This window comes from Asparagus officinalis, chromosome 3, assembly GCF_001876935.1.
Source record: "Asparagus officinalis chromosome 3, Aspof.V1, whole genome shotgun sequence".
Taxonomy (NCBI): domain Eukaryota; kingdom Viridiplantae; phylum Streptophyta; class Magnoliopsida; order Asparagales; family Asparagaceae; genus Asparagus; species Asparagus officinalis.
In genome coordinates, this window is record NC_033796.1 from 30489092 (window position 1) to 30514867 (window position 25776).

Below are 25776 nucleotides of genomic sequence, written 5' to 3' on the forward strand. Positions count from 1 at the left end.
ATTTTGGTCAACTGCAATTCAATAAGAACCACATTTTAATTAGTGCTATTATACATATTCATACAAAATTAAAAATTTGAAGAGGTGCAATTCAGTAAAATGTGTGAACTAACATGATTTTTAACAATAAAGTCCCTATGTTTGAAACTGTAATTAACTTTATAGTTCATTTTATTACCTACTGTACAGGTTAATTTAAGCTTCAAATTATATGTTTTCTTACTTGTCTGCTGCTCATTTGTAGCTTCAACGGTTGCATTGATGATAGAAGGTATAATTCTTCTGCTTCTATACTGACGCATTTTTTGCCTTTTGTTGTTGGCATTCATTTCATTATCAACAATTATTTGATCATGCTGTTGTTTTTCAGGCTTAAGGATGTTATTCTGAGTAGGATAATGTTGATTTCTCATCTTCCTTTTGATCTGTCTTAGTGTCAAATCCCTTGGTTTAGAATGCCAAAATCCTGCGCACATATACAAACTGTTAGACATAAGTCCAAATATTATAACTAATTGGTTTAGAATGCCAAAATCCTGCGCACATATACAAACTGTTAGACATAAGTCCAAATATTATAACTAAAATGCATCAGATTCTCATATTTGTGCAGTTACCTTGAGATGAACTCTGATGATCGTCTTCCATGTTTGCTGGAGTTAGTGAGTGTGCAAACCTTTGATTTGTAATGTACCACTCTTGGCTAATTTGTTTGATGTATGCTAGGGAGCTAACAGAAAATCTTTGTGTTTATTTGTAGGCTTGTATTTGATCTCATTATACATTAACTGGAACTTCTTGTTTTATCTCTTTAAATTAAGAGGAACTTATTTGAAAAGCCCCTGCTGATACTGTTAACAGCTCTGTATGATTATTTTAGATTGAAGACAGAGATAACTAAAAACCCAAATAAATTGAAAAGTGGAGTTGCTCACATTAACAGGGCACTGGCTCAAATAACTCAAATAACTTGTTTTATCTTCATTTTTTTGTTTAAGTGATTTTTAGTAATGCAAAAAGTAAAGTTTAAGGTCTTAGTTGACTTTGAGGTCCATGAACTTTGGGCACTTGTCTCACAGAAAGTGATAAGCTTTCAAATTTCGGGGGGTTTTCCAGGACCCCACTTAAAACCCTGACTAAAAAAAGAAGAAGAAGAAGACGAAGAAAGAAACGATCGTTTTCTGCTCTAATGGCGGTATGGTTTCAGGATCTGGCAATTTTTGCTGGTTTTGTTAATACTTTCTCTTAAAAGTTTTAACTTTTATTTTTTTGGGGGGATCTGATGCTTTTGTTCTGAACGGTTGTTTGTGCAGGTGTTGCTTGCAGATGAAGCCATTGAAGAGAAAGTTTCAGCGATCTAGAACGGTAAGTCTGGGTTCCTCTTAAACGTTGCAGAATTGGGTAGTAGCAATTTTAATTTGATGTTAAATATGTAGCCCATGAACTTGGAATCATAGAAATTGGTTGTGAATGCTGGATCTTCATTACATGTTGTTGTTGTTGGAATCATGACATATTCTCTCTCCTTTCTCTTCTATTTTAAATTCACATCTTCATTTTTTTCCGTGTCATTAAACAGGGCTAGTTGCTTCTACATACTTTGAACTTTTTCCTGTGAAGATGAGAAAATGAATTCCTTTTTCTGCCTCCCTACAAAGGAATACAATAGCTAATGCATAAAAGTAAAGTATTATTGATTAAATATCCGTTGTAAACTTAATTTTGATTTGAATGTAAATATTTGAAAGCTCGCCTGTCAGTGTGGATGTATCATCAACTTCTCATCCAAAAGTTTATTCATCCAGACGATCCTTCAATATGCAATCAACTTGATTCTAGGTGATAATGCATGGGATAAAGTATTATTGATTTTTTCTCTTCTATTTTAAATCACATCTCCAATTTTTTATGGAAAAATTATCAGGTCCATTTGCTAAAAACCTATGTAAACTCAATATTTTTTTGAAAACCAATGTGGATTAATTGAGTTTTTTCTCCTCTCCTTTCTCTTTTATTTTTAACTCACATCTCCTTTTTTTTTTAAATTGTCGGTAAACATATCCAGTTGCCCACAATCAAATGAAAACTCAATTTTTATTCAAAAATAACGTTGATTTTATTGGATTTTTTGGATTTTTTATCCTCTATCTTCTATTTTTAGTTCACATTTTCAATTTTTCTTACAAAATTATCAGGGCAGGTTGCAACATGAAATGCTAAGTTCTTCATTTTGAATACCCAATTACATGCTCTGAACATCCAAGTTTATCCAATTTAATTGTATCATAAGCTAACACCTATAAATGAATAAATGAAATAATAAATAATAAATAAATGAAATTAAAGAGATGAGAATTCTTACCTTCACTTTTCTGCTGCAGATGTATCAGAAATCAGAAACAATTTCAGAAGCTTAGTTTTGGTGTGGAGGAGAAGGAAAACAATGTATTCGGTGGTTGGGTGAGAAGGAAAAAAACAATTTGTATAAACGTGGGTGTGGAGTTGAAGAACGTGTGCAGTTTCATGAAAATGTGGGGAGTTTTTTTTTTGTGGGTTGTTACAGGAAGTGGGAGTTGGGTTACTGGATACGTGGGGGTTAGAGGAACTGGATTTTCACAGAAATAAGGTTTTAAATACGTGGATAATGAGAAATGTTACTGTTCATTTTAATTTTTTTTGTTGTTTTCTTTTAGTAATAAAGAAATAGATAGTTTCATTTGCAGTGTTTTATTAATTCTTATATCCTTAAAATAGAATCATGTGTCACATTTTTAGTGGTTGATCTGAATCTGAATTCTTAGTGGTTGATCTGACTCTCTAGAAAAATTGTTTCCTAAGTTGTTGAGCTCTTTTTTTTTATGGGAAAATGGGAGGAAACCATGGTTGATTATTTTCTACCCCATTTAATGTTTCTTTGGTTACCGAGTAACCAGAAAGACAGCCCTTACAGTGTAGGTATAAGCATAGGTTATATTGTAATAATAAACTAAAGAGGAAGAATACAAATAGAGAATCATCAGGTAATGGCTATCAACAGAATTTATGCACCACCACCAAATCATATCCAAGAAAACTAAAGTGAAAAGAAACATATGAAACCTCTAGGTCATATCCTGATCAATCACTATGTTCATCTGTTGGTGGTGAAGCGATAAAATCACTCAACCCGAGCAAGCTGTCCACATTGGACTCCTTCAGCACTGATTTATTAAGCAGCATTAATCTGTTCTCGTTATCTTCCTCTTCTAGTTCAATCTGTGTCATGTCAAATTTGACTTTGAATATCTTCTGAATCATGTCCGCACCCTCCCCTATCATCACGTCCCCAATCGTCATGTCCACTACAGATTGGCAAACCAGATCGGATAGCCTGATGATCATCAGATGATCTGCAGCCTGGCATAATCAAGAGAAAATACTATCTAATAAGGATAAAAATCATATGCTTATGACAAAACAAAAACTTACTAGACATAAACCCACAGGACACCAAGATTAAGAATCTAGTCTGAAAACCTTTTAAGATACATACTTGATTAAGTGCCATTGCAACAGAAGAAACATATAAAGACTAATAAGATCTCGCATTTCTCTACTTGTACACTTCACCAAAATTTATTCAGTTCCAGCTATTCATATGCCGTAGAATTTGCATATAAAAGCATACATGCATACTAGTAAAAAAATTTATTCATATTGCTAGCCATCTCTCAGCAGCTTCTCCACTAAAAGTCACAAAACAAACAACAGCACATCAAACTTTAGCAGAGTGAATTGAGTTGCAGTTGCACAAATACACCAAATGTTCAAGCTTAGTTAAATTACACCCATTAAAAAAACAGATTTCCTACAGATTACTGTAAAAGAAGAGCTCAGAGAATGCTTATCTCCTCTGGCCCTTTCAAAATCATAATCAATAATAGGACAACAATAACCTTGTCACGTACAGAAGAGTTATGCATTATATGTTGACACAATAATAAGAAAAGCCGCAACAAAACATTTTAGATTTAAAAAAAAGGTTTATGGAAAAGAGGTAGGGTTTTGATGCCTTGATCAGATGTAGATTTGAATGGTTAAAACAATGGTTGCCTATAACTAGCGTCAAAACAAAACCAAGAGACCTCGAAATTCCCTATCACCAAGTTTTAAGTCATTTATCTTTGCATGTTGGCCATGGATGAACTTCTAAAATAAACATAACAAAAATGGAGTGACTGGAATATAGTTTCAGCAAAACTATCGTAAACAATGCAAGTACAAATTGATGGACAATAAAGTGCCTAGCATGACAATGAAAGTATTAGCATAAAAAAACCAATGAGAACATTAATTTACAAGAAAGCATGGAAGATCAAGAAGTTATCTTTCATTAACAAAAAAAATTACCTACCTTTTTGCAGGACTGGCCATTAAAAACTAGATATATTAGGAAGATATCGCCCAGATCATTTCTTCCGCAGTGCATACCATCATATAGAAGTGTTGTAGCCTAAGTTGTATGGGGATGTGACATGAAAAAGTTAGTATGGGGACATAGCTGAAACTCAATAGGGTATAATCATATTTCTAAACTAAAAAGACCATTTCAAATTGTAGCTCTTAAGGCTGAAATAAACTCGCCCCTTATCCCGCAAGTTGTAGAAGTGCATGTAAAGTAAAGGATATATATCCAAGAAATGTATGACGAGTGTTTTAAATGAAACGTGCAATGTATAATGTGTCAATAAATATATGCATATGTTTAAGGAGTGTCCAAGAAGTTTTGAGAACAAGTACGGGTACGACACATGTCATGTATGAGTACGGCTCCATATTAGAAGTACCCATGTAACATAGGCTATAGCAGTGTTGGCATAAATTACAACAGCAAAATAATTAAAACCACTATTATTGGGCTGCTAGAACTGCGTAACATCTCATGATCTATAAGCTGATGTGCAGAATCAAAGAGGTTTTTGAATCCATTCTCTAACAATGAAATATATGATACAAAATCATATTAGGGCCTATTTGTTTGCCTAAAAAAATTGAAAATCAAAGAAATGGAAAACTATTAAATCAAAGAATTGTTTTGGGAGTGTTTGGTTTGCTAAAAAAAGAAGGAAATCAAAGAAATGAAGATGAGTTGTCACCTTATTATAGGATGATGTGAGTGATTTTTTAAGAAAACTTGTTTTGATGTTGTTTGATTGACGAAAAAATAATGAAATAAATTAAAAGAAACCTATTTCTTGTAATAGGTTGTTTTCTTTTGCTTTGTTATTTCTTAAAAATAATAAAATATATGAGATGAGATGAGTTGTCATTATATTATTGGATGATGTGACTCACACTTAAGAAAATTATTTTCCTAGCTTTTTGGGAGGAAAACAAACAAATTAAATGTTAATGAGATGAGATGAGTTGTCACAATCTTATTGGATGATGTGAGTAATTTTTAAATATGAGATGAGATGAGTTGAGTGATGTTGTGGATGAAAATAATATTTTATTAGATGTGGTGGATGTGATGGATGAGTTGTTGGATGAAAATAATATTTTATTAGATGTGATGGATGAGTTATTGGATAAAAATAATTATTAGATGTGATGGATGAGTTATTGGATAAAAATAATATTTTATTAGATGTTGTGGGTGAGTTTTAGAGATGGAAATGTGTAAAATTGTACTTTTTGAATTTTCTTGATTTGAATTTCTATTTTTTGCTTTTTTAAGAAACTGAATAAACGTCAGTTACCAATAATCTTGTAATTATATATAACTTTCCTTCTATTCCAATTCAGTTCTAGGCTTCTAGCTACAAATTCAAGGCATCGCAAGGGAACGTTCAACTGTTAAAGCTCGAAGTAGTACAAGGTATGAAGAAGGATAGTAATAGAGAGAAAAATGCATTTCTTAGAATTAAAAATCAAGCATTATTATGCTACAGGAACAGACTGGTACCTTTGTGATAATTGCAGGTGAATATGTAAACTGACATCCATTTAAAAATATATATGTATGAGATACATATGTCACGAGCAATTTGGCGAAACATTTCATATATATATTAAAAAACTATGTAAAAGACAGAAATGCCTCTTTAACCGTTTAATTCACCTACTACGTTATAATAAACAATATAAATAACAAAAATTCCCAAATTCACCTAAAATCTTCCAAACGCCCCCAAATTCTCCAAAATTCCTGCAAACTGATAGTGGGTTAGGGTAAACTTCAATTTCAAGCTGGTTCTGTAACAGCGCATCACGATTTTGGATCCTCGAGGAGGTGAATTTCTAGAGAATTTGCAATGATCCGGGTTAGAATTTGACCTAATTAAGTCAGGTAATTTGACAAGATGTATGATTCCCTCAAAATTTCAGTATAATTTTGAGCAATTGCTTGTCTAAATTTATGTTCTCATGTGTTAAAATGTGTTTGTTACTTCTTGTTGAAAATATTTGGTTAGGGCTAGGGTTGGGGTTTGGATGGTTTTTTCACTGTTTAAGTTCTGGTATATTTGCATGAAGGTTTTATGGGTTAAATTGAATAATGCACACATTGTTTTAGTGTTTGGTGGTGTTGATTAAATGAGTTTCTAAATTTCGGTTGGCAAACAATTTGGATGGAGACAGTGTTTCCACACACAGATTTATCCATTTAAATAGCTTGATTTTGAAAAGCAAAAAAACAAATTTGACTAAAATGCATATTAGTTGCTAAAATGCAATGTGATTCCATCATTAAATTTTCACGAATTGAAATTTCGAACCTGATGTAATGTGATACAATAGTAGACTTTGGACATGATGCAATGTGATACAATTGTAACTTAGTTCCATTATAAAATACCCATGAACTGAAATTTTAGACATGATGCAATGTTATATAATAACAGGCTTTAGACATGAGGCGATGTGATACAATTATAATTGATTTCCATCTTTAAATATCCATGAAAATAACAGGCTTTAGACATGAGGCGATGTGATACAATTATAATTGATTTCCATCTTTAAATATCCATGAGCTGAAATTATGGGCGTGATGCAATGTGGTTTAATAGTAGGCTTGTTTCTCTTCTCGGTTAATTTTAAATTCATGATGCAAAATTGTGTTTTCCTTCAAATTTTTTGGATAGTTCCTTCAAATTTTTTGGATTGAAGCAAGAAAAGATTGATTAGTTTTAAGTTTGTGATGCAAAATTCCTTGTTTCTCTACTTAGTTCATATGTATTTCCTTCAATTTTTGATTGAAGCAAGGAAATATTGGTTAATTTTAAATTTATGATGAAAATTTGTCTTTGTTTTCTCTTCTCAGATGATGGATATATATTTCCTTCAAATTTTGGATTAAAGCAAGGAAAGATTGAATAGTTTTAAGTTTGTGATGCTAAATTGCCTTGTTTTTCTTCTCATTTCATGAATATTTCCTTCCAATTTTAGATTGAAGCAAAGAAAGATTGGTTAGTTAACTTAGTTTTAAGTTTTGATGCAAAATTATCTTGTTTCTCTTCCTATTTCATGGATATTTCTTTCAAATTTTTATAGTACTTGTAAAATGTCATGACTCTTAAATCTAATGATATTTTACAATTATGTAACGTATCAATTATGAATTTATTTTCGTTGTAATTCCCTGTGCATGAATAAGTTTCCTAAAGGATGCAACCTTTCAATTGTATCGACACGTCAACTAGCACAACCCGAGAAGGTAATAAGTATTTTAGGTACCTGAAACTAAACCAACAATTTTAGAATATATAAATACCAAAGAAAGGTTATCACAATCTACACCAAATCATCTGCACCAGTAATCATAATATGTTAGATTTCAAAGCATGTCCTTCTCCATTCTGAAACTTTATAATTTCTGGTGCAGATTCTGTTGAAGATTACGGATATGGATCACTTCATTTCTCAAGTGATCACATTGGTCCGGCACCTGGTGTGGTTACACTTCTAATTTTCCCCAAGTTTAGTGTCTTTTTTATTCCCATTTTAATGCTTTCTATTTTCCCTTACTTTTAGTTCTTTTTCCTTTTCATTGTTTATAGACAAAAGGGAACAATATCAACGTGGATAATTTTCTTATCTATAAAATTACAAGGTTGAGGAACCGCAAGGCAGGCAACACATCATCATGGACAGTGCAATTAGTCTGCCCTTTCTGTCCTGTAGACAGGACTTGGACCTATGAAGATGTACTGGAGAATGCAAAGAGGAGCTATGAGTAGGCAAACACTTTGCCAAGGGAGCAGGCAGAATGCATTGCATTGAATGTTACATTAAACGCTGGGCGCTCCTAGGCGCCGGACTTGGCGTCCAGCGCTTAGACGTCTAGGCGGGCGCCTAAGCGGTTTCTGGGCGGTTTTTTTCTTTTTTCTTTTTTCTTTTTTTTTTTAATTGTGATACTTGAAGATATATACTCAATCAACATTGCAACTTATTATTGTTCTATTTTGTAGGTCAAAAACAACAACTTCATTCGTTATTGCTGTAACTATCACTACAAGGTGAATGCGGGGATCCATGTACAGTTGTAATCTTTGAACAATAATCTTTGAACAAATGCAGTCATGTTGGACAAATGTAATCTTTGAAGTTTGAACAAATGCAGTTGTAATCTTTGAACAAATGCAGTTGTAATCTTTGAACAAATGCAGTCCTGTTGGACAAATGTAATCTTTGAACAATTAAACTTTGAACAACCTTGAACAACAAGAATTACTTATAAACTTAAAATAAACTTAAAATTAAACTTAAACAATTAAACAGCCCCATGATTACATACGCGTGAACAGTGAACACTTACTCGTGAACTCAACCCGAGTTGGATACAAATCCATGAAATGAAGTACATAGCAGGACACCATATCCTCTACTTCTGTTTTTTTAGCACGATTAATTTTTCTAGTATGACCAAGTTAAATCAAAGTTAAACCTAAACAATTAAACTTAAACTTTAGCACGATTAATTTACACTTTCTCTTTCAAAATTCTGAGATTTACTATTTAAACTTAAACAATTAAACTTAATATAATATAAATATATTAAGTTAACATTTAATAAATGCATTTGACAGTCTGCTAAACTTTAGTCTTTAGTCCTTTACTTACAGATAGAAGTCGGAGAAGAGATAGACGACGATAGAAGTCGGAGAAGAGAACGACAAGCTCGAATACGAGCTCCCAGTTGAAGACGAGCTCAAAAGTTAAGCTCGAACTCAAAGACGAGCTCGAAAGTTGAGATCGAACTCGAAGACGAGCTCCCAGGAAGGATCGAAGACGAGCTCGACGAGATCGAAGACCAGATCCCACGTTGAAGACGAGCTCGGAAGTTGTGCTCGAAGACGAGATCTCTAGTTGAGATTGAAGACGAGATCTCTAGTTGACGTTGAAGACGAGCTCGGAAGTTGTGCTCGAAGACGAGATCTCTAGTTGAGATTGAAGACGAGATCTCTAGTTGAGATTGAACACGAGATTGAAGACGAGCTGGCGGCGTGGAGAGTGCGATTAGGGTTAGTTTTTCTTCGTTTGCATTTTAGGTTTGGGCTTTGGGTTACGGGTTTTGGGTTTGGGTTTTTCAGCGCCTGAGGCGTTTTTTGTTTGAAATTGTGAGGCGGGCCGCCTAAGCGGCCCGCTTAGCCTTGGGCGGCCGCCTAGGCGCCTCCAGCGCCTAAACGTGGCCGCTCAGGGCATTTTTGCACGCCCTGGGCACCGCCTCCGCCTAGGCGGGCGCCTAGGCGGCCGCCCAGACCGTTTTTTAAAAGATGTACTGGACTGAATGCAAAGAGGAGCTATGAGTAGGCAAGCACTTTGCCAAGGGAGCAGGCAGAATGCATTGCATTGAAGGACTATTTGCTCAACGACCTATTCACCTTAAACCCTCTATGGCTCCTACCTTCATACTTAATAACATCGGCTATCATACTTTCGTAAGAGGTTGCATCCTCCTTTTGACTGATTCAATGTAATCCTAGGGTTATACTATTATTTTAATTATTAGTAATGTTTGGCTTAACTATGTGTTTAGTCCTTGTGCATGTTTTTATAACCCTAAGCATGGCTATCATACATGATTAAATTTTCTAGTATATCTTATTGCACAACAAAAATGCATACTTTCAGAAAGTGTGCATACTTCTTTTTAACAAATTTTGTTTCAGCGAATAAGTTGTTCCAAAAAAAGATTTATGCAGAAATTTTTTTAATCAAATTATTTTTTTTCTTAACAAAAAATATTTATGCAAAAAAGATTTTAAGCAAAATAAGTTTTTCCTAGCAAAAAACACTCACGGAGAATTAAGCTTCATATAACATATATATGGGCATATTTTTTAAATTAAACCAATTATGAGGGTAAAGAAGGCAACAAATTTTGGGGAGGAATAAGATTCATACAAAATAAGGGTAGAGTATGTAAGCTAAATCAAGTGTAATGGTAAACAAGGAACCAAAATTATATGAGAAAAAAGATTCATATGAAATAAGGGTAGAGTTTTAATTTAAGTCAAGCATAAGGATAAAGAAGGAACAAAAATTACATGCCGCATGCATCATATGAGAAAAGGGTATGTTTCGTAAATTAAATCAAGTGTAAGGGTAAAGGAAGGATGAAAATAAGACATGGCAACAAAAAAAGCATATTATTGGAATTTGTTGAAAATCAACAAACCATAGGTAGCAACATGAAACTGTTCAAAAATATTTGGTACTTAACTATTTACTGGCAATTTGCGTTGGGTATTTATCTAAAAAACCTTAGGTATTTAAGTGAAATTTCATGAATATTTAAGTGTAGTTTACACAAACAACAACAATACATCGTTGCCCTAATTTCTCACGAGGGTGCTAATATAGACATACAACTTTAATTAGAAAAAATAAATCCGAAACTGGCCTCAAAGGATTCTTCTCATACACTGCATCGGTTGTCTTTCATTGATCTTCCAAATTACCTTCCCAAATATAAAATTGATATGCACACAAACATACATGCAATATATATATGGGAATAATGTGTATGAGGTGGCGGTTCATTTTGCTAAATGAGCTACCAAGAGATAGCCATGTGGTGAGGCCCACTTTGCTAGTCACGTCAATAATTGTGGACCTCACCACACACACATACGTATATGTATCTCTTTTGCATGAGTGTGATAAACTTTCAAGCAAGAAGAACCCGCAGTGTTTGTAGGGAAATTATACAGATGCGACAATGCTATCTAAATTTTCATGAACCATCAGCTAGCAATACCCGAAACAATTAAATAGCCAAATATAATTGGTAGAGCCATCACGCTCTTTAATACCAAATCGAAAGGAAATGATGAAAGAAATTGCAAACAGAAACAACCAAAAACATCATAGGAGAGAAACCCGTGCTGCTTCTCGACCTATGGTCGGGCTTTTCCGGTGGTGGCGCCGAGCAGTGAAAGTATAGTTTTCCAATAGAGGTGGTGGAGGACAGATATGCCAGTAAATCAGTACATGCTCAGATCTGTATCGTGAAATGAAAACAAGCCACATGCCTAAGCTAATGTGTGACAGTTAATTATTCCACGGCATTGAGCCAAGGATGTGAGCCTCGGCAAATAGCCTTGGTCACCACCTACGTACCATCAAAGTGCGAGAAATAATCAAAAGTTGCAGTTGCCTTTTGTGCAATATTGTACACATTTACCACCCTACAGAAATCATTTTGATTTGACAGACGACACGAGTTTAAGAAGAGACAACTAATAATTAAGTGCGATCAGGTCAGGTCTTAACAATTGAATGTAGGCCGCGTAGCTTGCCGCCGAAAGAAAAAGAAAATGAAGCGGTACTTACAGTTATGAGCTCTAAGACGGTTTCCGTGTCGCAACCACGAATAAAATCATTATCCCAATCCCTCAGACCCTCATCCACGGCCTTATTCTCTTCATACTCGGCCGGGTGCTTGTGTGGAGGATAATACTGGCCCCCGTACATGAAATCGACAAGAGTATACCTCTTGCGCCGGCCGTGCTCGTAACAGTATTCCATCGCCTTACGAAGGACCCCCTCTCCCACGCGGAATCCAGCCTCTTTCTCGCCGCTGTTGATCATCTCCCATATCTTGAATGACTCCTTAGCCACTGCTTCGGCCTTCTCTGGCGACAGCACCACTTCACCACCCCCCCACTGCTTCGGCCTTCTCTGGCGACAGCACCACTTCACCACCCCCAGGCAAGCACTTCAGAGTGATTGGAACTTTGCTACAGGGACCCAAAATATGGGACCAATAAAGGGGACAAGTGAGGTGTCCCCCTCCTATTGGATAATGAGTTGGCCATCATTAATGATGGCCAACTCATTATCCAATAAGAATGGAACACCTCACTTGTCCCCTTTATTGGTCCCATATTTTGGGTCCTTAAAGAATTTTTCAAACCGTAGCTAGAGAGGACCAAGAAATCGAGGCCGCTGCGACCTACCATACCTTTACACGTGTATAGTTGTTGATCGTTGGATGCCATCTATCCTCCGACGGCTGCGATTTATTCAGGAACCAGAGTCGGGTGGCAAACGGGTCCGGTCATTTCGGGTTGTACGTATAAATGTATAATATTGTCCCCACTCCCTAAGCGAGTTCCTGACCCGTTTACTAACCGTTTATAGAACAGGTTACCAGGCCTTTTGCTTCATCATCTTTAAGATCGTAGTTTTTTTTACCTTATGAACGAACGGCGAGCAAGTTCCATCGCCGATGTTAACGCCGTTCGGAAAATTTTGGAGGGAATCAGAATTTGTTTTCTCCCAAAATTCATTTCAAATCATCACAGTGGCATTATGAAAGAGAGAGAGAAAGAAATGGTATTATGATCTTCACATGTTTTAAACTCTTGGGTTTTGTGTTTTGAGGCTCAGAGAATTGTGGTTTTGTTTTTGGGGGGTTTTGGGAGTGTTAAAAAAATCTTGGGTAGAGGAAGAATAGTTGTTGTTATCTCGAGGGCTAGAAACAATTTTCCCTATTAAGAAACGGTATTTGCTACACATGTTGTGTTGATTTAATATATGATGGGTCTTGTTTTTCTTCTAGTGATTTGCTGGAATAATTACCCTTGACCTGCAATAATTTGTTATTGAGTCTTCACACCAACATAGAACCGATAACTTCTATTTATATTGCTCTTTGTGTATTTTGAAATCTACTGTAGCCTTATTTAGCCATTGCAAACTCTGGGGCGCGTCCTTTTTACCATGGCAAATCATCTCTTCCTCTTAATGAAATCTTCTTTTTGTTTTGATATTGTCATGGCCTGCTTCCCAAATTATAACAGTGACAAGACCCGACTGTTGGGATCCGAGGAAATCTACAAAGTTGTCAATAGAGAAGGTCACACAAACACAAAATTAACAGCACGAACACAAACAAACCAATTTAACATGGTTCGGCAAGTTGTCTATGTCCACGGGGAAAGAAAGGAATGAGTTTTCACTATTAGAGATAGAGAGAGTACAAATAGAGATTACAAAATCACTCAAAACCTCACAAATTAATCTCTCAAACAAAGCTCTCAAATCTCTCACCAAATCTCCCAAACACACAGCTCCAAACACACAGCTTAGAAGTCTCTCAAATTCCCCTTAAAGAAATACTAAAAATCGTGTTTCAATATATATCAAAACACAGATCAAATCAGAACAAGAAATCAGAATCAAACCCAAACCCGACTGGCGGTCGACCGTCAAAATCGTCGCGGTCGACCGACTAGAAAGACAGAAATAAAAAACCGAACAACACCAAAAATATTCCTGTATTGTTTTTCCTGTTTTTCTTAATTGTTTTTATCATTTCTACAATTCTTCACATCGGCAAAGTTTTTCTAAAACTGAGCCAACACCAACCAAACCAAACGTCCACTTGTTGCGTCCAGTACGGAGTGGATTCAATCCATGACAACGGACTCAACTCATAACAAATCGAGAACCCAAACGAGAATGTGAGAAAACTCCAAAGTGTCGGTATCAACTCAGAAAACTGGCTGTATCAAAATGACTGCATATGTATCCTCTTACGCAAGGAATCAAGCCTCACGTAGTTCACCCAATTGGCCTCCAAAAGCCCTCAATCAACTAGAAGGGTTTTTAACCCTTCACCAACTTCACAAATCATCACCAACAAATCTGTAGCTGATAACACTCCTAATGGCCTCAAAGTGAAAAGATAAACTCTCTTCCAAACTTGCATCTCTCCACACCAAATTTGTCTTAGAGCTTAACCCCTCAACCCTATATGTATAAGAAACACAATTACCAAACACCTCCACCTGAGGTGAACCAAAGACCATAGCCCAATCTGAACTGTGTCCACCTGCTGCACTCGAATCAACAAACTCATCATCTGTATCAACACCAACATGATCCCCAATCCGTGTCACATCAGCTGGAATCTCAAACGATACAGAATAATCTGGAGAACGTGGAGTAATCTCTACCTAACATGAAGCAACATTACTCTCCACCTGCTGCGATACATCAATGATCTGTCTAACACTCTCCACCTGCTGAGAGTCAAAAATGACACTATTGCTCAGAACAATCCTCTTATCATTAGAGCCACATAACTTGTAGCCAAACATGGCTCTAAATCCCAAATATGCACCCGGATTAAATTTTACATCATCGATGTGACAATATGTTGGGTATCTAAATATCCGAAGCAACCTAAAATTTGAAGCAACTCTAACAGACCCAAATACTCTAATCATAGCAGACGATAACTTATGAATAAGATGACTCAAATATGTCAAAGCCTCATCACCAAAACTCTTATGCAAACTACTGCTTGACATCAAACATCGATCCTCCTCCAGTAAGAAACAACTCATCAAATCTGCCACCTCATCTCATTGCCCTAAAGTCTCCCTTCTAATGAAGTGTCTCAAACTGCCTTGAGCTCGGCACAAATGCAGAAATAGATCTCTTGTACTTTCTATCTATCATGGTCTCTATACACTTCTTCCACCTGTTGTTAACTACTAGGACTTCACTCAAACAGGATTTAGTTGCAACCCAAAAATGTCTAGTGAAAGCACCCTAATGCCACTAAGAAAGAACCCTAGAAGGGGGTGAATTGGATTTATGCTAATCTAATACGATTTATGCCAATTTAAAACTTATTAATAAATATATCCTAGCAATAAGATACAACAAGAGATATATGCAAGGATATAAAACTAACACAAGGGTGAAACGAGATATAAACAATATAGTGGATGAAATAAACAATGAGAGAATGGCAATAAAGATGAACACAAATATAAGTGTGCTAAGCCAAACTCAAACAAGCAATATGATGAACACAAATATAAGTGTGCTAGCCCGTATCACCTTCCTCAAGTGTTCGGAATTACCACCTCTCACTAGGCTTTACTACCGACCCCACTTCTCTTGGAACCGACCCCGTATCTTACTACACACTTCTCTCGGTGTCCAAGTGTAATACAATGTGCAAATCACAATGAAGCTCAAATACAAATAAATTATTCTCTACAATAGATGAGAACACAATGTAAGCTCACACTCAATGTCACACAAACCCCACAACCCAAAATTATACAATGTATGAAAATACAATAAGCTCAATGGTTATGTGTGTAAACAATGAGTAAATCAAATCAACTAAACTCAATATAAACACTAACTTAATGAATTGATATCAAACAATATAAATGTAAAGCTAGATTGAGTTTAGAAAACTTCTCTATGGATAACAAGAGAGAGGGAGAAGAGTGAATGCTCAAACACCAAAGAATGATCTTCACTTGCTCTTATGAAAGTTTCTTCACAAACTTATAAACACACTAAACAAACTTTGAAACCCTTAAACAAAACTTGTAAACACTTTTTAAAAACTTTTCTTTTAATCTAAGCTTAACCGCATCTTTATTTAATTCTCTCATTTTAATCATAATACACACTTCCTCAAATTCCGAAATAAAAATATATGCGTCTTCTGTTTCATTACCAAGGAATTTGGGAAGCATGTTTATGTATTGCGGTCTAAGCACAAAACTTATTCCATTTGTTTCGGGGAGCCTAATACATGAGGGGATTGCATTCCTAATGGGATAGCACATATCATGATTGAACTGAGGATATGTGGGGGTATTTATAAGGAAACCCCAAAGCCAAGAGAAAATCAACAAAACCAGTAAAAAGATAAAAAAACAAAAAACTAGAAAAACTAGCCGTTGGGCCGTCAGTCGACTAATGGATTTCATTAGTCGACTAATGAGCTGACCGTTAGAGGCGTTTTTCAGCTCATCAGTCGACTGACGGATCTTATCAGTCGACCGATGACCTCATCAGTCGACTGGTCAATCGACCAAAATAAAACAAAATTTTTTTGTTATTCCAGGCGTTTTTTTCAGTCGACTGAACATATTCATCAGTCGACTGATAACACTGTATCAGCCTGATTTGAATAGTAAAACTAATTTTTAAAGTGCCTTTAAAAATAGCAAATAAATTCTAAAAAATATAAAACTTTAGAAAATAATTATAAACATGATAATATACATGTTACAAAAAGAATTTTTGTAATTGTACTTCTCAATAGTGAAAACTCATCATTTTTCAAAACAAGTCCAAAACATGAAAATACAACAACACTTGTTTTGTTATTTTGACTAAAGCAATATTTTGAAACTTTATAAACTGATTTTATAGACTTGAAGAAAGATGTAAACTATTGTTATGAATTCTATAAATAATGTTGTATGTGTGTAAGTGATTGAGCTTAAAGTACTAACACACATAATATAAAAACCTAAACTAAATATACCCAAACTTGTGATCTTTAACGAAGCTCTATCTTGGTGCACTTTACGGATGAAGCTTGAACTTGGATATTCAACTTGAATTGCAATGCTTTATACCATAATTCCGCCAACCTCCATTGGATATGATCGTGAATGCTCGATTTCATCCATCCTCTAACATATTGTTTGTCTAGAATAAATACAAAATACAAACATTAGACAAACAACATTAGTTGTAAATTATTTGTTAATCATCATCAAAATAAATGGACCCAACATCTAGAATAGTCTTCAACACAGGAAACCAAATACCTATTACCTCCCAATTCGTTAACTGCGGAACGAATCTCACTTCTTTCAGCTCCCTAGTCACCCCGTCACACATCCTGATTCGAGTTGTTGTAATAGCACCAATAGGACATACGTGATCATTACCCATGCGCACGACATTCTATCTTTCCAACTTCTCAAAGCTGGAGAACCAATCCTTCCTATGGCAAATGTGGTATGTAGTATCCGAATCCAACATCCACTTCGTAGAGTTTGCATAACAAACTGACGGTAGTATTGGGCATGAGTAGCCCGAAGAATCTGAATCTGAATTGTTGCCACTAGCTTTAACAACATTCACTTCTAAAGCTTGTACGACTTTTTCATTATTCTTCCCGGCTTTATCCTTCAACTTTGGGCATTCATACTTCCAATGTCCATCTTCTTTGCAAAAAACACATTAATTTCTACCAACTGAAGGATGTGCCCCTTTAGACTGCGACCTCCTATTTTTTCAGTTTGGACTTTTCCCTCTTGCAGTCAATGCCTCTGCTATTGTATCATTTGAACATTCCTTGTCATTCTTCTTTAGCTAATAATTCACAAGAGCAGTGATAACCTCACTATACGAAAGAGATGTCTTTTTATTAATTCGAGTAAGAACGAATTTCTCATATTCCTCATCAGGTAAGTAACTCAACAACAACAATAACTTGTCCTCATCCTCGATCATGACATCCACATTCGTCAAATCCGCAAGAAGCTTCGTGTAGTTGTTCATGTGATCACTAATTGAGATTCTCTTCTTCAACTGGAAACTTGTGCTTGATACCAAGCATTCTCATCTCTCTCTCTCTCTCTCTCTCTCTCTCTCTATATATATATATATATATTCAATAACTATAGAACAAAGAAAAATATGAAATTAGTTAGTGATTAAATTATATCTACGATTGAAACATGAAGCCAAATTATGTGATATCAATGTAATATCTATGTTTAGTTACCAATTCTTCTTAATACTATATAATTAAATTATATGTTATATAGAGAATTAGTAATGAAACAAAAAAAAATTAAATTTCAATATGTATGTGTGTGATTTCTATTCCTAGAACCATATTACTTTTCTAGCCATATATATTATTTTCGTATTAATATGTACAAGGGATTGAGAAATAAAACAATACATCACTAATCTTGTATAATTCATGTAACACATACAAACAATGGAATGGCGTGATGATAGAAAATATATTTAAGAATTATTATTAAGAAAAAAATATTTGCAACAGATATATAAATTAATTTTAAGTATAATAGCTTTAAAAAATTATATGCGTCTAAACAAAGGAGAGACTGAGAGTACAGAGAAATATGGTGATAGACAATAAGTTGGGCCAATGTTTGAAAAAGTACGGCCTGTGCTTTGCATCAGTAAAAGACTATGAGACTATCTCCAGCAGGAGTCGAAATTTTAACATTCTCTCTCTTGCCACATTACTTTATTCCCCCTCCACATAATTTAACAATCTTCATTTTCTATCATCTCTACAGCAGGAGTTTTTTCAAAAGATTTTTACTTTATTTGGGACCCACTAACCCCATCACTCCAACATATATACCACACATTATTTATTCATTTCTTTTTCTTATTTCATATATATTACTACTACTACTATTATTATTACTAATATAACTCATTTATTTATAATTATAATTTTTTAATATTTACATAAATAATATATATTATTAATTGATATAAGGTGTTGAAAACTCAGATTTTTTTTGGTGTCCAAATTACACAAGACTAATCTCTATTTATAGAGGTGGAAAAATAAAAATTATTGATATAAAAATTATAAATTAATTCCTAGTATTTATCTCCCAAAATATCATTTAAAATTAGGAGTAAAACAAAAAACTCCAACCAATCAAGCCTTGACACATGGCTTGATACATGAGCTCAATTAATTTCACCCCCCAAAAGCCGGAGGTGAAATTTTCACCCATCCGAAACCGATTTTCCATTTCACCCCCCAAAAGCCCACCTGCTGGAGCAAAAAAGCCCCCAAAAACCCACCTGCTGGAGATAGTCTGACGAGTACTTCTTATGCTTTCGGCAGGAGGAATGGTAAAGGGGTTTTCAGATATTAGTCCCTTGAATCATACTAATTCTTGTATTAGTCCCTCAAATCTTCATATTTTGATATTAGTCCCTCAAATTACATTAAGTTGTTGATATTAGTCCCTATGATTAGTTTGGTGTTAAAAACGTAGGGAATATTCTGTTAACTTCAATGCTAGCCATAAATTAATGTTAATGCCCTCACCTAATAAACTCAAACCATTATTGAGCTTCTCCCAACCCAAACCCATTAACAGTCACACCTAATCCAAACCCCTTTCCCCTCTTTTTCTTCTCCCTAACGATAAAAAGCACAGTAAATTCCAAAATCAACGTCTATTTCAATAAGAGAAATTATAATGCCATTGATACTCCTCCGAACTTAATTTCTCCATTTTGAACAAAAATCCAAAACCCTAAAACTTCAACATACCACGAACACACATCTTGACAATGGCAGTGATTAAATAAGATAAGAATTAAGTAAATCATCGACAAATAAGACATGACACTAGTTACAAACCTAACTGAAAAATGAAATTTCACTAACATAAAAACCTACTGAAAAATGGGTCAAAACTAAGGGGGAAACTGGACAGACAACAATATTCGCAATAAGCCAACAAAATTAGAGAATAAATTAGGGGAAAATGCAGTTTTTCACTTGCTGAAAACCCTAAAAAAATGAAGAAATCCCTAAACACAACGAAACGAAAACCCCTAAAAAGAAGATGACTAGAAACCCTAAAAAACAAACGAAATCAGATAATAAAATTTTACCTCCACAATTACTTAACGTCTTCACATTGGCCAAGACTTGTGACGATTCTTCTCCTCAGCTGGAAACAAGCGATTTGAATTGATTTTGAGGCATGTTTTGGGCAATTTTGGGCGTTTTTGTACAAGATCACAAATTATGAAAAAACCTCATTTTCAAACGATAACTAGAGAGAGAGAGAGAGAGAGAGAGAGAGAGATTTTGTTGGGCTGAATAAAACTACAGGCTATTTTGGTAAAATATCATGTGGCTGGAGTAAATCTAACTATAGTTTGGTGTGTTATTAACAGAAAAGTTAACAAGCGGACTTACATCAACAACTTAATATAATTTGAGGGGCTAATGTCAAAATATAAATATTTGAGGGACTAATATCAAAAATAGGTCAGATTTAAGGGACTAATTTTGAAAAACCCTAATCGTAAAATGTGAAACATATCCTTTTCCTTTTTTTTCTTTGACACTCAAGATGAAACCCAATGGGGATGTAGTAAATAAGAAAGTATTATCAATGGATATGAAATTACACTTTTACTCATCTACTCCTCTATACAAACAGGAAAACCCAATGTTTACTATTCATGCTACAGTAAATATTACTTGGAACGAGTTGCTATAGCAATTTTTTGAAAAACTGTTACTGTAGCACACAAGAATACTTTAGCATTTTTTTGAAAATTGTAGTAGAGACGGGATACTGTAGCAATTCAAAAAATCCAAAAAATACTATAGTATTTAAAATCGGGATTACTATAGCGGGAAAAAAATGATATATCGTATGTCGTGCTTTGCACGATGTTCACACTAGTGAATAAGAATAGAACAAAAAATTCACATTCATTCTAAAAAAAATAGTGATTCCGCTATTCCATAGTTTAAAATTTTAGAAGTAATAGGGTTGATTTCCTGGTTCTGGGTCTGATAATTCCTATCAGCCGAACACGGAACATCCCCTTTAGCCAAAATGAAAAGGATATGTAGGTCGGGTAAGATATAATACACACAGAATCCGACCCGTCATAGCCCTAAACCACCAACTACTACTAGGCAGTAGGCAATACGAACTTAAAAAAAGAGGAAAGTCTCTTCCTCTCACGATATAATAATCTATCTTCCATCAAAATTTCATCTTTGACAGCATGGAAGCCCCGAAAGACGATGTATGCATCTCCCTTTCTTTTTTCTTTTTTTTCTTTTTAATTGCCTCTCCTCCCTTGCCCCCCTATTCCCCCTTCAACTGTGGTTGATGAACATTCATATTTACTAATTTTTTTTTGTATTAATGATGGTTATGCAGATTCGACTACAATTTCTTGAAGAATTCAGAAAGAAGTATGCAAAAGGGCTATATCTAACACGGAAGTTCCAATCCCTGGCCGGTCTAAACATGTGGGTCGAGACGGAATATTCCGATCGCAATACAATTTTTTTAGATCTCATGAAGTCGATTACATCAGCTCCAAAAATGATAAAATTTTGGAAAATGGTTATAAACATGTAATAGAATATGTTAGAAAAAGATTTTTTCAAATTAAATTTCCAATTTGTGAAAATTCATCTGTTTTACAAAAACATGCACGAACATACAAGAACATGCACGAACATGTGTATATAAACTTTTTGATTTTTGACTATTGAGTTAAACGATGTTTTGAAACCTTATAAAATAATTTTATATACTTAATAAAATATGTACATAATGACTGTTAAGTCCAAAACTAATAACTCAATATTTTGTCAAAATTATTCAAAATCAATAATTGTGTGTATGTGTGATATTGAGCTCAAAGTATTAACACACAAGTATAAACACCTAAACTAAATATACCCAAGCTTGATAGATATTCATTGAGCTCTTCTTGGTAAACTTTATGGATGAAGCTTGATCTTGGATCTTGACTTAAAATGTATTGCTTCATACCGATATTCCGCCAACCTCCATTGGATATGATCGTTGAAGCACAATTCTATCCAACCTCTAACATATTATTTGCCTAGAATAAATGAAAAAACACAAACACTAGACAAATAATATTAGTTATAAATTGTTTGCTAAATATCATAAAAACAAAAAGGCTAACAATCTCCTTCTTTTTGATGATGACAAATAATTTACACAAAAGAGTATATAAATGTACAATAAAGCATAATACTCATAAATATAAATATACTCACATTTTCTCCCTCATTTGGCAACATCAAAAATGAGAAAAATAAAAGAATGAGGAGAGCGAAGGCTCCCCCTACTTATAAGCACGGTGAGTATAACACAAATAGGGAAATGCTTCCCCTATCAAAAATCCTTAAGGAAAATATGAAATGAATACTAAGGCAAACATGTGAGTAAGCATAGATATAGAAAACATGCTAAGTATAACTCACATATAAGAAGACAGTGAGAACTCATATAGATATATCATTTAAAAGGAATGTGTCTTAATACAAAAATATAAAAATCATGTATAAAAATAGATTTATGAAATCAAAAAAAGAAAAACATGAGGATCATGAAAAAAGTTTTCAAAAGAAAAAAAATCACTCAAATGAAATCATAAATCAAAATTTAAGTCATAAAACAATTTTTTTCAAAACTAAGAAATGAAAAAAAAATAAAAATATTAAAAATCTTGGTTTAAAAATCAAAATGGTTTTAGCACCCAAACACTTGTAGTGCCCAAGGATTTAGGAACATGACCCCTATCATTTAAGCTCAAAGCCCTAGGGTTATGAATCCTTTTGGGCGTATTTTGTGCACGAACACGATCAAAACAAAAAATGTGAAAACTACCCTTCTAGTTGCAATAAGTATAATGAAAGGGTTAAAATGGTTTGTGTTGACCAAATGGTTGTGCACGAGACTCATTTGCAAAAATAGGTTGTTTATTTGAAGCTTTTTGCAAATGTGAAACATTATCAAAACAAAATTTTCCTAAGTGACTAAATCTACCACTAACATCACACTTAAAAACATGTTGTCTACTAGAAATATTTGGCAAACTATAATTCTTTTTTAAATCAAAATAAAATTTTACCAAATGGTCAAAATGACCACAATAATCACATTGATACACACTAGCATGCTTATGATGAGCAGTTGATGCATGTGCATGTGTGTGTGATGAAGAAGCCTTATGAGATGCACAAGAAGCATTAGTCTTAGTGGATTTTTGTGCATCATAGCAAAATTTAGCAATGTGGCATTTACGACCGCAAATTGAGCACTTGTAAACATTGTTATACAAGTATGCATAGTGGGTAGATGATTTAGAAGTTTTAGCACTAGATTTAGCACACTTGTCCATAAGTTTCTTATGGTTATCAATGCATGTGTTAAGAGTTGAATCTAAAGATGAAATGCGATGTTTATTGTTATTCAACTCATCATTAGGCATAGAGGCATTGACAATAGAAGTAGAGCAAACATATTTATTCATAAATGAATTCAAATTATTTTTACTAGCTTCTACTTCTAACAATGCATTATCTTTTTCATGAGATAAGCTTGCTATAGAGGATGTTAACTTTTTATTTTCCAAACTTAACATCTCATTGTTTTCTTTAAGCATGGCATTTTCTTTTGTAATGACATCAAATTTGGAAGCTAGCGAGTCATGATCGGATTTTAATTCTACATGTTTGCTTTTTAAGTCAATAAAATTATTATACAATTTCTTGTAGGAATGTGTTAATCTATCATATGCACAAGCGAGTTCATTAATTAATAGTCAATTCATCTAACTGAAAAAATGTAATTTCACTAACATAACAATCTACTGAAAATGGGTCAAAACTAAGGGAAAAACTAAACAGATAATGATATTAACAATAAGCAAACAAAATTAGAGAATAAATTAGGGCAAAATGCAGCTTTACACTAGCTGAAAACCCTAAAAAATGAAGAAATCCCTAAACACAACGAAAACCCCTAAAAAGAAGAAGACTAGAAACCCTAAAAACAAGCGAAATCAAATAACAAAATTTTACCTCCACAATTGCTTAATGTCTTCACATCGGCCAATACTTGTGACGATTCTTCACCTCAGCTAGAAACAAGCGACTTGAATTGATTTTGAGGCATGTTTTGAATGATTTTGGGCGTATTTGTATAAGATCACAAATTATGCCAAACTCACCCCCATTTTCAAGCGATAACTAGAGAGAGAACGAGATTGAGAGAGAGCTTTATTAAACTGCAGCCTATTTTGGTAAAATATCATGTGCTAGAATAAACCCAACTATAGTTTTGTGTGTTATTAACGGAAAAGTTAACATGGGGGACTTACATCAACAACTTAGTCCAATTTGAGGGGATGGGCTAATGTCAAAATATAAATATTTGAGGGACTAATATCAAAATAGGTCAGATTTAAGGGACTAATTTTGAAAAACTCTAATCGTAAAATGCGAAACAGATACTTTTTCTTCTTTCTTTGACACTCAAGATGAAACCTAATGGGGATGTAGCAAATAAAAAAGTATTATAAATGGTTGAAATTACACTTTTACTCATGAATAAGAATAGAACAAAAATTTCACATTCATTCTAAATAAATAAAAAATAATTCCGCTATTCCATAGTTTAAAATTTTAGAAGTAATAGGCTCGATTCCATTCTTTTGGGTCTGATAATTCCTATCAGCCGAACACGGAACATCCCTTTACACACGGATATAATACACACGGAATCCGACCCGTCACGGGCTAAACCACCTGTTACTACAGTAGAGTAGGCGATAGGAACTTTTTTAGTCTATTCCTCTCTCCCTATATAATAATCTATCTTCCGCCTGTAGCCCGTAACCCTAACCCAAAATTTCATCTTTGACGGCATGACAGCCGACGATGTATATCTCCCCTGTTTTTTTCTTTTTAATTACCCCTCCTCACCCCCCCCCCCCCCCCAGCCCAAAAAAAAAAAAAAAAATTTTCGAAGAACATTCATATTTACTATTTTTTTTGTATTAACGATGATTATGCAGAATCTGTTTCGTAAAGAATTCAGAGAGAAGTGTGCAAAAGGGCTATATCTAACCCGGAAGTTCCAATCCCTGGCCGGTCTAAACAAGTGGGTCGAGAGGCAATATTGTGAGGGGGCGACTGATCCCGCACTTCGAGTCGGTCATGAAACTCATGATGACCCTTGATCGAAATATGGCTTGTCCGCTCATCTGGTCGAGAGACTTGACCTTGGTTGGGCTTATGAGCCTCTAAGTTGGTTTAGACCATAGCTTTCTTGGGCTTATGCAGACATTCTCCCGACACCTCTATCTTTGGATGGTAAATTACCATAATAGAAGTATGGACAAAATTTTAAAAGCACCCTTTTCCCATTTTTATATAGCAAAATCGACCTATTCGTTTTTTAATCTGCAAAACCGACCCTTTTCAGAAGAAAAGGGTTGGTTTTGCAGCGGAGTTCGTTTTCGAACTACACGGGACTGCTAGTCCCGTGTAGTTTGGCCAAGAATTGATGCACGGGACTAGCAGTCTTTTCGAACTACACGGGACTGCTAGTCCCGTGTAGTTTGGCCAAGAATTGATGCACGGGACTAGCAGTCCCGTGCATTTGATTGTTGTTTCACCGCACAAATCCAACACATTAGCAGCATCCGTGCACAAACTCCTTCACCTCCTCACAAAGTGCCTCAGCCTTCACAGCATCAAACAACTCAACAGCATGATACCCGTCCTCATCAAACCTATCCACGACGTCAGCCCCAGCTCTCTCCAACATCCTTTGCTCCCCTTCACAAAAACCCTCGGTAGCCGCTCGATCTGATCAGCCACCGACGGCTTCACCGTCAGGTTGCAGTACTTGTGGT

General features: G+C 34.7%; 2 protein-coding genes and 1 long non-coding RNA gene across 5 annotated transcripts in view; 2 read left to right on the top strand and 1 right to left on the bottom strand.

The window, feature by feature from the left end:
• LOC109833625 overlaps positions 1-25776 on the top strand; it is an 86448-nt gene that overhangs the window by 41239 nt on the left and 19433 nt on the right. The gene's annotated exons all lie outside the window — the stretch shown is intronic.
• On the top strand, positions 912-2637 carry LOC109833630. The gene is made up of 3 exons (XR_002245285.1): positions 912-1195; positions 1314-1365; positions 2382-2637. It is a non-coding gene; the product is annotated as an uncharacterized LOC109833630 (long non-coding RNA).
• On the bottom strand, positions 2953-12250 carry LOC109833628 (SKP1-like protein 1B). The gene is made up of 3 exons (XM_020401370.1): positions 12164-12250; positions 11821-12117; positions 2953-3396 (listed from the first exon to the last, which is right to left on the bottom strand). The coding sequence occupies exons 2-3, from the start codon at positions 12076-12078 to the stop codon at positions 3118-3120; spliced, it is 537 nt and encodes a 178-aa protein (XP_020256959.1). The 5' UTR covers positions 12079-12117; positions 12164-12250; the 3' UTR covers positions 2953-3117.